Source organism: Saccopteryx bilineata, chromosome 2 (assembly GCF_036850765.1).
Source record: "Saccopteryx bilineata isolate mSacBil1 chromosome 2, mSacBil1_pri_phased_curated, whole genome shotgun sequence".
NCBI classification, from domain to species: domain Eukaryota; kingdom Metazoa; phylum Chordata; class Mammalia; order Chiroptera; family Emballonuridae; genus Saccopteryx; species Saccopteryx bilineata.
The window spans coordinates 215085160-215100486 of record NC_089491.1 but is presented as its reverse complement, the minus strand read 5'-3'; the positions used below and the strand labels follow the sequence as shown (position 1 = coordinate 215100486).

General features: G+C 40.1%; 1 protein-coding gene across 6 annotated transcripts in view; it reads left to right on the top strand.

Moving 5' to 3' along the window:
- The window catches only part of APP (amyloid beta precursor protein), a 323882-nt gene that overhangs the window by 298044 nt on the left and 10511 nt on the right, over window positions 1-15327 (top strand). For 3 of the 6 annotated variants that reach the window (XM_066259112.1, XM_066259110.1, XM_066259108.1), the window contains 3 exons: window positions 4571-4624; window positions 11290-11390; window positions 14618-14764. In XM_066259112.1, coding sequence (XP_066115209.1) covers window positions 4571-4624; window positions 11290-11390; window positions 14618-14764 — 302 coding nt within the window. The remainder of the gene's footprint in view (window positions 1-4570; window positions 4625-11289; window positions 11391-14617; window positions 14765-15327) is intronic. The other 3 variants (XM_066259113.1, XM_066259111.1, XM_066259109.1) reach the window with 1 other exon arrangement.

Sequence of the window (15327 nt, the reverse complement as noted above, 5' to 3'; positions counted from 1 at the left end):
TAAGTGTTTCAGCATATAAGTGCTCGGGCTCAATTACAGGATGACACAATGGCGTGGCCGAGTGTCTGTCCTCCATGGATATGACAGTTGCAGGTGCAGGGGCTTTGGGGCCAGTTCCTGATTCAGGTTCTATGAGCAGCAATGACGTGCTTTTCTAAAATAGTGAATGACTCTTAGGACAGCTCTAAATCAAATAGTTTTTCCTCAATTTACCCAGTGGTGAGCTCCTGACATATACAGGCTACAGTAAGAACTGTGCAAAAATGCTCACATAATAATGAATATAAGAAATCATATAGGGTGTAGGACAATTTTTATTTGTAGGATTGTCCTGTGCCCAGCACATCCTCAGTCCCCACCTACTAAAAGCTAGTAGTGCCCTCCCTCATCGTTGTAGTGACACTCAAAGCCACCTCTGCGTTCCCCACTATCCCACAGGATAGTAGGTACTTTCCACCCTGCCCCCTCTTCTGAATGATGGGGATCAGAATTTAAATTCCAGCTCTGCTGTGTGTTGCAGACAAGATACAGAGCCTCTCTGGCTAGTCCCTAGTCTGTAAAAAAACAAAACAAAAAGTTGGTAAATAACTCTTAACTGAAGGTGGGGTCTGAGCATTCAATGAGGTGGCAGGTGAGGCTCTTAGCAAAGTGCCAATGACATAGTAGATGTTTATGGCAGCTTTTATTTCTTTCAGATAGAACCAGGATCTTATTAGAGATGTTTGTCTCAAGGAGAATCACTTTATGGTCTAACAGTATATCCTTCAAATTTAAGAACATAACAAACTACCTACACGGTGGGGCAAAAGTTGGTTTACAGATGTAGCAGTGGAAAATAACACAATAGATAATAATAATACAAGAATAAAGTGTGTGTTTGGCATACTCACAACTGTGAACCTACATTTGCCATACCCTGTATGGCACAGTCCTAAAATCTGACCCTTTCTGCCCTCCTCGTCTCCCTTTTCTCCTTCTCAGAGCCATTTCTCCTTCATCTTATAAACATGAGCTTACACATGGAGCTACTGGAAATACCTAGAATTCTCAAAGGATTTCCTTCTATTGTTCATGCAATCCTTATCATCGCAGCTTCAAACACTTACCAAAAATGGGTTGTTTTTCTTAGGCACAATCAGTGAAGCCCAGATAGAAGATCAGACACCCAGACATTCTTGTAATTTATATTGAAAATAAAAAAGCTTATCAGAAACACGATTTTCCCATAGTTTAGCCTCTTTGACCAGTTGCAATTTGCCTGAAGAGATTTTATGTTGTGGTTTTTCCGATCCACAAAACTTAACTGGCTAAACAGACATGAAGCTGTTGTTTACAGCGCTGTTTTGTCTTGTGGATTGTGAAATCTGGCTGGAAGCATTCCTGTTAAATTGCATTTGAGTTTGTTCTTTTCCATGACTGCCTGCGCAGGGCAGCCAGGAAGAGCCATGGGGAACACAGCGGCCACTGGTCAGCTTCTCTGTGTAAGGCACATGCATAGGATAATAGGGTTTCTAACAAGGCACAACAGGACTTGTAAGACTGCGTGCATGTAATTGCAAAGTGCCCCCTGCTCCATTTTCCCTTGGCCATAAAAAAAGCAATAAGCAAATCACTGTCAGTGGGAAAGCTGAGATTTAATAAAGCCTTTCATTGAACCTGAAAACCAGTCCTTTTCAGGCCTCCCTCTGTGTAACACTGGTTTCCTATTGATTCCTCCATCACCTTGGGCCAGGTGAGGAGGTTGTGCTGTGGCCAGTGTTTAGCTTAAAGTGGATCTGTTACAATCAGCGCCAGAACTAACAAACTCCCAAGTCCCAGGATTTCAATCATTCTGTTTCTCTCCTGCTTTCAGGGAAGGATTGGATTTAAAACTGCTAAAGGCAGGGAAATAACACATTTCTTCCTGACTGTTATTTTAACTCTTTAAGATGATCTGTTGCTCATAGTTAATTTACTCAACAGCCAGTGTAAAATGTTTTGAACACTATACTGAAACCACCTTTGGTTTAATGAGTCCTAGTCCATTTGGGAAATTAGGAAGTATATTTGTGGGAGATTGGAAAATAATGTGGTAGTGAGTTGTGTCGATGTGCACTTTTTTTTTCATCAGTGATGTTGTAATTGTCTTTTTAAAAATGTATTGCTTGACCAGGCAGTGGCGCAGTGGATAGAGCGTCGGACTGGGATGCAGAAGACCCAGGTTCGAGACCCCGAGGTCACCAGCTTGAGCGTGAGCTCATCTGGCTTGAGCAAAAAAAAAAAAAAAAAAAAAAGTATTGCTGTCTGCTCACTGAACAAAAGAGTTACTTAATTTTTTCAGTATTAATTTATACTGAATCAGCCCCAAGCTGTTTAAGCAGGGATTAAGTGACTAAAACTACTATTGTTTTGTCTTCTTTTAAAAAAGGGTTTTTTTTTACTGTTTTCAAATAATACACATACACTGGGGGGGGGGCAGAGAAATTTATAGACACACAGTCTCCTCACCCCAAAATAACTGATAGTTTTATGTGGCTATACCTTTCAGACTTTTTACTACGTGCATTTGATATGCCCCATATCCCTTAGTAATTGTGGAATAGTGCATAACTGTTTGTAAGGCTCTTTCTCAAGTCTACCCATTTGAGCCCCAGAAAACCCTGTTGACTTGGGACAAAACTGAGAATCAGAAAGAATGCGGCTTTTCCAGGATCACAGAGAAAGTAAATGGTGGCATTCAAGAAGACCCCAAGACCGGACTGGCATTTCAAGTCTCCTTGAAACCCCAGACTCAGCCGCTTCCCTCTGAGTCACATCTGGTTTCTGATCGTGTGATCACCCTTTAGTTATGTCTTTGCTCTGTAAGTGTTGTAAGTGTGCTTTCATACGTTCTTATCTTTAACTGAAGCACCATTTGGGGCCCTTAGGAGACTCAAAGAGTACAGTAATTTTTTTAGTTAACTCCATTTTATGAGGAATAATAAAGTCCTTTACTTTATATGGTTGCAGATGGGGGGAAAAGGATGAAATACAGAGAAACTATATTGTTCAAGTGTATTTATGAGTTGCAGAAAGATGTCTTAAACTAGTGAACAAATGAAGATTAGTCGTACTCACAGCAATGGTTGTTATAGAATATTTTTAATAAATAAGATATTTAATAAATAATGGTTTTATAGTATTTGAGTTTCTGAAACAAATTTAAATTTTGTTGTTGTTCCTCACTACACATAGAAGTTGCAGATGTTACTACTTTTATTTTACATATGAAGAAACAGCCTCAGAAGCTGTCCCTTGCCCAGGGTCACATGTATTGTTAGAGTTAGGTGTGTCTGCCTCCACGCCTTACCCCTATACTGTCCATGTGTCTGCATGAGCAAGGACCAAGCCCCATTTCTCTTTGGTTTTGCCCAAATGTATTCTCAGAAACATTGTTTTCTATTTTGAAATCTTGACATTGCTGTCATTCTCTTTCCTTTTACTGTTCCTGCCAACATGTGACATTCGAAATCGATCTGGGTTTATAAACCCACCTTGCATGCCTGGGCTGTGCCCATTAGGAAGCTGTCTGGTCATCCTGAAACTGCAGATCCAAAGCCATCATCCAGCACACCGTGTCTCTCAGGGACACCTCCACTCGCTTTGCCTTACCTTCCCCTACTTCTGTGTGCCAGACCTCACCCAAGGGGCTGTTCCCCTTTCCCAGCTCCATTAACCCCTTGTCCATCTATTAATCCTGAAAGCTTTGTTTCTGTCCTTTGCCTGTTTCCTTCAAAGACCAGTGTTTTAAGTTCACGTTAATCCTTCTGCGAATCAGAAGCACTTTGAGAGAGCAGCCAGTGGTCAACAATGGCGGGCACTATTGTGCTGCCTGCACGGTTTCCTTTGGGCCGGGCCCATAATCCTCACACAAGAAAAATTGTGGAAGTTGACAGATATGAAAGGAAATGCCCACGTTTCACATATTTTAACTGAATGTCTTCTATTCAATAGAAACTTGCCTTTAATGAGAAAGACAGAGTGACCGAGGTACAGATCGGTTTATCTTTTTTACCCTCAAACTGGGAACAAATTTGATCCACTAAAACAGCAGATGATGTGAAACCTTTCTCTCCCGATAAATTCATATTTGCATTTCCCCTGGGGATTTCACAGAGTCCTTTTGTAGTAAATTAACTGGAACAAGAGATAAGATTGAACAGCGGTATAAGGAGGTATCTTTAAGATTTTCCACCGGGCTGGGTATAATATATTTTATTTCTAATCAAAAGCCAAGAAACTATCTGTAAACTAACAGAGAGGAACCCTCACCCCCGCCACAGCCCCTCTTTGATGTTGCTGCATATCCTGGTGAGTGCTCTTGTGAGAAAACTAAGGGTTGGGATTGGAATAGAAGAGCCCTAAGCCTTTGGAAGGGGTCCCCCTCCCTCCCTGATGCTCAGGACTAACTCACTGGGGTTCTTTTCCAGCTGCTCCTTGTTTATAACTGGTGTACTGCACATGCTTCTCCCTGCTCTGTGTTCAGGAGCCTCGACTTAACCATCTTGATTTGTCTTGTTTGCTTTCCGTGTGTCTTGCTTCCTGCACCCAGTTGAGCCTGTCGACGCCCGCCCCGCCGCTGACCGAGGACTGACCACCCGACCAGGTACAGCCCGATGCCCTTCTCCATCCCGGCCTCTTTCGCTTGAGCTTGAGTACGCCGCCCCCTTTCTTCTCTAAAATGCAGATGTTGAGAAATAGGATTTGAAACAACTTAGAAAACCAAACTTTTTTCATTCCCCTTGACTTTTTCTTTACACTTTGTTTCTTAAGTTTGTTTTTTCTTTCTTTCCGAGCTTTCCTTTTTCAACTTTATAGTTGAGAGGCTTTCCAACTTTTTTTTCTTTATCGTTTTTAAGTGGAGAGGATTATACACAGGCTACCTGTCCTTGGAAATGGAAACCCACACAGACGCAGACTCTGGGGACCACTTGATCACTGTGAGGAGCATCTCTTCCTCTCTTGTTTGGATCTGGATGGTCCTTGTCTAACTGAACTGGGCTCAGACTTCAACCAGTTCCTCAAGGAGACATGACTTCCTAAAAATAGCATAATGTTAATATCTCCGTAGCCCAGAAATATTTGTACTTCCTCTTTTGTACATGGTATATGTAGACTTATTCTCACTGAGTGGCCAACATGGATGTGCGTAATTTTGCATACAAGTCCTTTATTTCTCATGCTACTTAACATTCACCAGAATAGACACCTCTTTTTTTTTTTTTTTTACTATTTTCCAAGCATTAAGAAGAAACATTTTTTTCACTCTTTGTTCTGTATTTAGTCTCAACCTTAGTTTTAAGAATAATGTAAACCACAATGAGAGCACATGCACACCTAATTTTGACTCCATGCACAACTTCACTAACTGATAGGAGGCCGTGTTGTCGCTGATTCCAAAAAAGAAGTTACTGAATTGACAGCTCTTTATATCTTGGGGAGGTTTTCCTCCTTTGCATATTTATTTTCTTCTTTAGCTTCATAATGTCCTTTGCAGTAATCAAGGGACAGGAAAACACACAGAGGTTCCAGGTTCAGATAGAGCCAGACTTGGGCCAGGAGCGCACCCTGCCTCTCTCGCAGGCTCGGGACGCTTCTGTCCCCGACCACTGTCATTGAGGAGAACTCAGTGTGACTCGTGGAGTCTTCATGCCTCCACACTGTGATTAACAGGGCAGCAGGGACAGTGGAGTGACACATCTTGACAGCTGATCTTGTTGATTTTATGGCTCTTCGTCTGTAGGGCTGCTCAGAGGAACTTAAATTAGAGAAGTCAGACACAGATCCGGCTCTCCTGATGCCTGCTTTATTGCCAGTGTCACACAAGCGAATTTCAAGGAGCCAGTCATTGCACTCCCATCCTGTCCAGCCGACCGGTAGGGCCCAAGGCGGAGGGTCAGTTTCAGTCTAGTTGTAGCTGAGACCAGCCCCGGTTAGTTGTTTGCCTCAAGGCTTCATTTCATGGCACTTCCTACTTTATTTTTAAAGAAAGAAAAGCTTTTGATCAATAAGCATAAAATGTGACTTATATTTTATTTAAGCCCTACACTGGGTGTGCTACACCCAGTAGTTCCTATGGAAATGTTTAGGAGGGAACAATACCATCAAAGTCAATTTTTCTTTTCTTTTTTTTTTTTAAATCTAACATGAATAAGACTTTTCCATATCTTGTCAAACAAAAACATTCTGTGTGAAGGGAAGAGCTAGAGAACAGTTAGAGGTAATAGAGAGGGGGGGCTCATGTGGCATTTTTGTTGTGACAATAGTAATATTTCATTTTGATAGTTCACAAAGATCAATGCCCTAAATGCTGTGAAGGGTTGAAAGAAATTAAACAGGTTCTCTGCTTGGAGGAGCTTGAAATGTAATTGAAGGGATACACACTATTCGTGTATTCAGAAAGAAGGGATGGAAATAGGAAGGCAGGGAGATACAGAGTGCATAAAGTGTGAACCAGAATGCCTGTGATGTGAGCAGAAGGGACACTAGCCAGGCAGTTGCTGGAAATAACCTTCAAGAAAGGTTTTGAACAATTTGAGGCACAGCCTTTGGTAAAAAAGACGGAAGAAATTCAGTACAGATGAGGACATACAGGGCAAGCTTCGTTTCTTATACAACCTAAGGTATGCGCTCCCCTAGTTGGTCCTAGATGGAAAAGAATGCTCAGCTATGAAGTGAGGAAGATTCTCCACAGTGCAGACATATGTATGGTATGCATAAACACATATAGCTGCTCTATAGTTTTGTACTTGTAGTGAGTCTGCTGAGCATTTGGACCAGTTTCTCCCTATGTCTTGTAACATTAGTTTCAGTTCTTCTGTCACCACACTTTATAAGACCACATACTTGGGTCTAAGGTGCCAAGCTATATCTTTAGACTTTCCAAATTTAGAAACCCTTTCTAAGATTGTCATATCATGTCATTGTGTTTGAGTAATCACTGTGGCCACTCAGAAACAAAAAAAGGGCTTTTGTGTAATCGCCACTGAGGGAAGTGACTTACCCTTGACTTTCCTATCTGAAATGAAATGACTATAGAATCAGGTAGGGAACACAGTAATATCAGTGGTCATTTCTGAGCATAGTAGCCATTACAGCTGTGCCCTGTGGCTTATATCCAGAGAAAAATAGACTCTGAAGAAAAAGGTCCACCATTTGACCAAAGTAAAGAAGAAAAATGCGTTAGCAGCTTCCTCACGGGGGTGGAAAGCAACCCTTTCCCCTACAATATATCACCACCCTGCTCCAGTCCTAATAAAGGAGACTAGGTGCCTGACTCCAAGCCATGTGAGAAGCATCATGAAGGATGTGCCTCCCTTCTCCTGCAAATGAACAACAGCTTCCCCTTGCTCACCCTGACTTAGAAACTGTATCTGGTGAGCCTGTAAACAAAGGTCCCTGGGTTTCATTTCAATCTACCCATCACATTTTATTACATGCAGTATCAACTTATGATCATTGATGTTTCCCTGTGTGCAAGCTTATTCATTTTCTCCCCTTTTAGTGAGACTTGCTTAAAGTATAGAAAGTCTTTTCATTAAATGATTATACATGCTGTGCAAAAATGAGCCAGCAAGAGCTTTTTCTGCTGAAACTCTTTAAACTCTCAAGCTATAATTATCTGTTGTTCTGACTTGATAGTGAATTTGAATGTTTTTCTTTTATTGTTTTTCAGAGAAGGAGACAAAACGAGAAGAAGGGAGAGAGATGAAAAGCAGCAACTCATAGCTGTGTTACTTTTGTTTTTCATTGATTGTTTCTCATATATGCCTTGGTTGGGAGGCTCAAGCAGAGCCAGTGACCCCTTGCTCAAGCCAGCAACCTTGGGATTATGTCAGTGATTCCATACTCAAGCTAGCAACCCTGCTATTAAGCTGGCAACCTTGGGGTTTTAAAACAGGAACCCCAGTGTTCTAGGCTGATGCTGTATCCACTGCACCACCATTAGTCAGGCTTGAATTTTTTTTAACCATCAAAAGTATTCTTGGTATCCTTTCAGGAATAGTGGGCTTTTAAATATATGAGTGAAGAGATCATTCTTTACTTATTTTATGATATGATTTTTTTGCTTTCACAAATCTGAAAAAAAAACTATTCAAAAGAGGTGTTTTAAAATTTCAGAAATAGGGCCTGACCTGTGGTGGCGCAGTGGATAAAGCATTGACCTGGAAATGCCGAGGTCGCTGGTTCAAAACCCTGGGCTTGCCTGGTCAAGGCACATATGGGAGTTGATGCTTCCAGCTCCTCCCCCCCTTCTCTCTGTCTCTTCTCTCTCTCTCTCTCTCCCTCTCCTCTCTAAAATGAATAAATAAAAAATATTTTTAAATTTCAGAAATAAAATATTCACTATTGCATTGTTATACTCTAATGACAGGGAAAAAAGGTTGGAGGGTAAAGAAATCACTGGAGTTCTACAAGGATCTCAGAGTTAAAAGGGCTTTCAGAAAGATAAAAATACACAACCAGTAAGAAATAAGATTGGGAGTGTCACAGCCCAGTAAAAATCAGTGTCAGGAAGATTAGAAGCCATATCTTCCTGTGAAACGTAAGAGAACATGCTAACAGTTTTAAAGCAAAAAAATAAGTAAAGAATAGAGAGTACTGTGGCTCTTAAGACCGGGTTAGGGATCAATGGGAGGGGGTGGAAGAGGGCAGTCTGTGAGAAAACCAGTTAAAAGATGAAAGAAAGGAAAACTGTCTTACATTTATTTTGCTTCTGTCTCTTATTTTTATATTAAAGAGAATAACCCTCTGAGAAAAGGAAATTAAAACCCAATATAAATCAAAATAAGAAAGGAAACTAATCCCTTGTATTAGTTCTCTATTGCTATGTAACAACGCCATGACTTAACAACTTAAAACAACAAGCTTTTAGTTTGTTATAATTACTGTAGTACTCAGGATGTCCAGCATGGTTCAGCTGGTGCTTCCGGTTCAGAGTCTCTCATGAGGCTGCACTTGAGACATCTGCCAGAGCTACAGACATCAGAGAGCCTGAAGCTTGACCGGACTATTTCCATGGCAGCTCACCCACATGGCTGTTGGCAGGAGACCTCAGTATCCCATCACGTGAACCTTTTTGTATGGCTGCTTGCATGTCCTCACAACGTAGCAGCTGGCTTTCGCCAGACCAAGAGAAAGAATAAAAAGCAAGCAAGCTGCAATGTCCTTTATGACCTTGTCTCATAAGTCATCCACCATCACTGTTTCCATATAGTCAATTCATTAGAAGCAAGTCCCTACATCCAACCCACACTCAAGGGAAGGGAGTTAATCTCACCTTTTCAAGAGAGGAGTGCAAACAGATATTTGGATATATTTTATCACTGTCACCCTTCCCTACCCACATTCAAATCATTATGACCCAAACAAATCAAAGGCTAAGAGAACTTAAGGATGAAATCATAGAACTGTTCTCCATGATCCTTGTAAAATTGAGAAAGCAGGAGAAGTGCTTGGAAGATAGGAATGAGAAAAGGTAGTTCTGCTAAGCACCAGGGAAAGAAGATAGTATCACAGTCTACAAGCCAGGTGTAGGATGATACTGCTTTTGAGTTTGTTTTTAGTCATCTAGTTAAGTGGAGACTGAGTTAGTGGACAAGAATGGGTGAGCTGTGGTCGCCAGCATGGCTTCCTACGGTCCTGTCCAGTTATCCTCCGTTCCTTTCTGTATGGGCTGTGCTGTGCTCTTAGTGCGGCACAGCAGGTGCTGCTGTGGACATTGCTTTTCTGTTTCTGCTGGGTGTACAAGGCAAGTTCCACAGCACCTTGTACACAGGACGGGAAGGGCGACTGAATAAAGAGCAAGAAATAGTCCCTTGGGCCTGACCCAAGGGGCGCAGTGGATAGAGTGTCAGACTGGGATGCAGAGGATCCAGGTTTGAGACCCCGAGGTCACCAGCTTGGACCCAAGGTCGCTGGCTCGAGCAAGGGGTTACTCGGTCTGCTGCAGCCCCCCAGTCAAGGCACATATGAGAAAGCAATCAATGAACAGCTAAGGTGTTGCAACAAAAAACTGATGACTAATGCTTCTCATCTCTCTCTGTTCCCGTCTGTCCCTATCTATCCCTCTCTCTGACTCTCTGTCTCTCTCTCTCTGTCTCTGAAAAAAGAAAAAAATATTGAAAGAAAAAAAAAAAAAGAAATAGTCCCTTGGGAGCTGAAGGCACTGGGAATGGGTAGCCCGAGAAAGAGGAGCATCAGCAGGAACCCTTGCTTCTCCCTGGGCATCTGATCTGTTATAGGCTATAAGGCAGAAGGGAAGACTGGGTTTCCTGTGTGCTGAACGGCTCAAAGAAGTTATAGGAAACTGATTGGGGCTGATTAAGAAAGGCCATTCTGACAGGCAAAGCTATCTGAGAATGGAGGCAAACTAATATATTCCGCTTTTGTTCAAGCAGGAGCTGAGAGGTGGCCTTTGGTTGGGAACACCCTTCTCATTCTACCATTCTGACTTTTGATATTTAAATACTACAGTGTAGAAACTTATACTGTGTACTTTCATTTTTTTGTTTTAAAAAATGACTTGGCATTTTGGGGTATTTTTAGCTTCAAATTATTATTTAAAAAAATGAATTACATTGTGACAATTAGTGGAAGAATCCTAGAGCAGTTTATAGAGAGGGAAGAGTTGGTTAGTTTTAGAGAAGGATTTTCAAAAATTATGGACTGTAGCTCTTTATTCAGCCAATAAACCAATTACATCCTGTATCTATAACTCAATCACTTAACTAAATAAATGATAGGATTTTTGCAAAGCTTCACTGCATAGATACATGAACATAATTTGTTTGTAATTGGAACAAAGCCTCAGAATAGCAGTTTTGTTCTACCAGGTAATTAATGTTCATTTTGAAAGGCTTTTATTATTTTTTCCTGAAAGAATATGAGCACAAGCAAAAACACATTCAGTAGGCTAAGCAACAGGCCCCTAAATCAGCCAAGTGTATTCTAGGAACAAACCCTTGCCAACCTTCTAACTTCCCTATTTAAAAAATAGTATGTGTTTAAGGGCATAGAAGCATTAACTTCATATTACTTTAATCTTTCATTTTTTTTTTTTTGTTTGTTTAAAATACATGATGGTTAAGGGTTTCTAGGTAGGGTGTCATTTTTCTTGGAAAAAAAAAGTGATTAATCTATTTTTATCTAACTTAAAGTCTATAAAGGGTTTTTGGCAGTCTTTGTGTTGTAGCATTATTGTTTATAGAGAAAACGAATAGGCTGCCCTGCATGTTGTAGTTCTGGTTCTAATGCTCTGGTACAATGCAGGTTCAGGGTTGACAAATATCAAGACGGAAGAGATCTCTGAAGTGAAGATGGATGCAGAGTTCCGACATGACTCGGGATACGAAGTTCATCATCAAAAATTGGTGCGTAAAATCACTTACCTCTTTCTTCCTTCACTCTGTCTTGCCAAAGGCTTATCTGCTCCCATTCATCCTGTGCCACAAATCCAGTTAAGGAAAAGATGAAAAACAAAAACACCTGCTTTTAGGATCGTCATGAAAACGTGAAAAGGAAGAGAGGATCTTCGCAGCGCAGTTCTTTCTGTCTGGAAGGCAGCTAAGCCCACACCGGGCTGCAAGTATAAGTAATATCTATTATAGCAGCTATTCTAATCAACATCCATTCTGTTATTGTTAGTATTTTTTTTTCTTTAGGAAAACAGGTTTATAATAGATTTATTTGAAAGATCAAAATCTCAAACACATGCAAACATTACTTGGTTTTGAAACACTTTTTTCTTTTAATTTATATTTATTGGTATTTAGAAAGAGAGGGAGAGAGAGAAACATTGACTCATTGTTCCACTTATTCATGTCATCATCACTGGTTGATTCTTGTATGTGCCGTGACCAAGGATCAAGCCCACAACCTTGCTGGGATGATGCTCTAACTAACTGAGCTACCCAGCCAGGACCTGGAGCACTTTTTATTATGGCCATTTGCTTTACTGCACATTTGTAACTATCTACATTTTGCTACTTTGTCATTTCCTTTTGTTCTTCTCCCAACACCCTCATTTTAAGTTCTCCTGCAGGGGTAGGATTTGGGTAGGATGGTTGTCTCTACTGAAATGAGAGGAAGCAGGTGAGCAAGACTGCAGGCTGTTCCCAGCTATGCTGTTGGGTGCAGGTTAGACGAGGAAAGCAGCAGCTTCCTCTTCAGACAAAATCACCCACTCCTCCCCCAAATACTAGAATTAGAGTAAATTAGAAAAGCAGCCGCTTCCTTTGCAGGCGGACCTAGTTGTTATGTCAAATCCGTGACCAAAAACTGTAGATAAATCCTGCATTGTGTTAGGGTTCCTTTCACCTTATCAGCAAGCACAGAAAAGGGGTTAAATTAATAAGGGAGACAATTTTATTACACATTTAGTGGTGAACCAGAAATAATAATAAAATTATCATAACAATAACAACACTTGAGAACTGCTCACTGTCAGGCTCTTATTTTTGTTTTAGTTTATGTGTGTGTGTGTGGGGGGGGGTGTTTTCTTTTTCCTTTCAAAAGGAAATCTTTCCAATATTCATAAATAAAATGTTTAAACCCAACTATTAAACTCCACCAGAAATGCCTTAAATTTATTGTTTGTGCCTCTACTCTCCCTCTAAATAATTGGAGCAAATTAAAAACTGACTTAAGAGTCAGATTTGCATTTTAACTTCCATAATTTTTTTTGTAAAAGGACATATAACATTTTTATAGTATGGTTTTTGTTGGCAATTTAATCTAGTATAGTTATAAAATCAGGGGCATTCTTGATCTGGCTGAGACGGAAGAGGTTAAAAGAAAAACTGAGGAGTTGGGAGCCGGTGAGGCACAGAGCTGAAGATTTAATGCATGGATTTGCATCTTCTGGTGCCTGTGTCATAAAAATCCATTGCCGCAATCACACAGGCTCCTGGAATGCGACAGTGACTAATGGCAGCAGAGGCAATTAGGAGAAGCCGCTCCCTCCACTGAACTCATTGATAAGATAATGCACTATAATTAGTGCAATGAATATTACAAAATTACAGTATTTTCTTAAAGACATAGGGGGATGTCCAGGCTTGCATTTATTCCTGATTACCACACACTTCAATCATTAACTAATGAATGATTTGCTTTTAATCAATAGTGTGGAGCTTGCACATTCTTTAGAAAGTGGGATATTTGTGAACAGCTTCTAATTTTGTTGCAAATAGGCCATGAGTAAAACTCGTAGAAATTTGCTGTGTATTATGTTGCCTCTTCAGATTGCTGGACTATTTTAGTTCATGAATATCAGTTATTTCAATGTCTTGAGTTTGAAATGAAAACAATATTTAGGGAACTATTTTCATTAATTTATATAACAAATGTGATCTATGTTTAGTAGTCATTAGGTCAGATGGCCTGGCATGAGATCATCTTATTTAACAAGGTAATAAAAGTTGCAGTTTACTTTTGTAATTCCATATAAGTAGTTAAATTTGAAAAAGAATGATGTGCCTCTATAAATAATAGGAAGACGTGTAGTACAATAAATTTAACATACTGGATAAATTCCTTTTTTACAATAGTCTCCAAATTCTTTTTATATTTAATCCAAATTAACAGCAACATTTTCAGTTGGATTTCTGGAGACAGCATAGGAAGAAAGCATGAGTTATTGTGACTATTAAAATTCTTGCATACTACTTCCTTTCGAAATAACTGTCTTTTAAACATTATGCTTCTCAAGGTTAATTGGTGTCGTGTCTGTCCTACTGAATTATCGCAGCTAAAAATGGGTAACAAAACATCTTTTTTCTTCTGTTTAATTCCTTTGTTTTGGAAAACTTATTCCTGTGTATTGATGTCCGTCTGAGGCAGCAATTTTTAACTTTTTTCATCTCATGGCACACATAAGCTAATTACTAAATTTCTACAGCGCATCAAAAAATATGTTTTTTGCTGCTCCGACAGTTTTAATTTTGATTCTCTCACACAAGACAGCTATTGTTGTGTTGGCTGTTGTCATTTTTTTATTTGACAATTTAGGGGAAAAGAGGTTCGTGCCCCTGACTACATATTCAGGTACTGCATGTCTTTAAAATTCCTGTGGCACAGCTGTGTGCCACGGCACGGCGGCTGAAAGTCACTGCTCTACGGAAATGAGGACATCTGTGGGTTTTAAAAGTACCTAAGGCGTAGCTGTCACGCATCAGGTCTCCCAGCTTTAAACCTGCTGGGAGTAGGAAAATGCTGACCTCCTTTTGTAACCACAAGTCATGCCTTTCTGACTTGTGATAGGCCCACGCTACTCTTCCCCCTCACCAAATGTTCCACCTGTCAGAGGGTTTCAGGTCCCTGTTGGCTTCTGTTTTGCTTCTTTAGGGACATGTTGTGGGGAAAGTAGACATGCTAGACCTGGGGAAGCCACACACTGCATGTGCATTGTTCTATAGACAACAAATGTCATTCCTAGTAAGTAGAATGTGTGATTTTTTTTCAAGGATACACCCAAAAAATGGAGTGACCAGCAACTCAAATTTAGAACAGGAGATATACTGACTATAGTAAAACTTTTAATATACCTCATCAAAATGTCTTGTGCGATTACCATCTCTCTTCTTGATTTGTTTTCAAGGTGTTCTTTGCGGAAGATGTGGGTTCAAACAAAGGTGCGATCATTGGACTCATGGTGGGCGGTGTTGTCATAGCAACAGTGATAGTCATCACCTTGGTGATGCTGAAGAAGAAACAGTACACATCCATCCATCACGGCGTGGTGGAGGTAGGTAAACTTGGCTGCATGCTTGCAAGTGGGAGTTAAAGACTACACGGGGGTATTTTTTGTCTGGTGTTAGACTAAGGCTCATCCAAGTATCTCTTCTTTGGAAAAATAAATCCTATTCCTGCACAGAGCTCTCGGTTGCAGCTCTTTTCTTGTTTTGGTTCTTATTTATTCTGACATAGTATGATGATCAGGGCATTAGGATAATGCGCTGCTACATCAAATTCTTATAATTTGTACTGAAATATCAAAATTTTAATGAAAATGCCTGGTTTCAAAAATGGTGGTTACCCTCAGGCATTTAAAAGACAAGGGAGAAAAATGGCAGAACTTAAAAAGGAAAAAGGTAGGGAAAGCTACTTTTTCAAATAAAAATCTAAACTCATTTATTCCTAGGGTTTTTGTGTGTCTTAAATAGTCTCACTTCTAAAACCAGATAATGGTAATAGTAAATAATTTTCAGTAAAGAGTCTTACCTTTAAAATTTTGAGGGAAAAAAAAGTGTGTGTGTGATATATATATATATATCATCTCAGACAGCTGAGCAGAACATACGTGGTTAT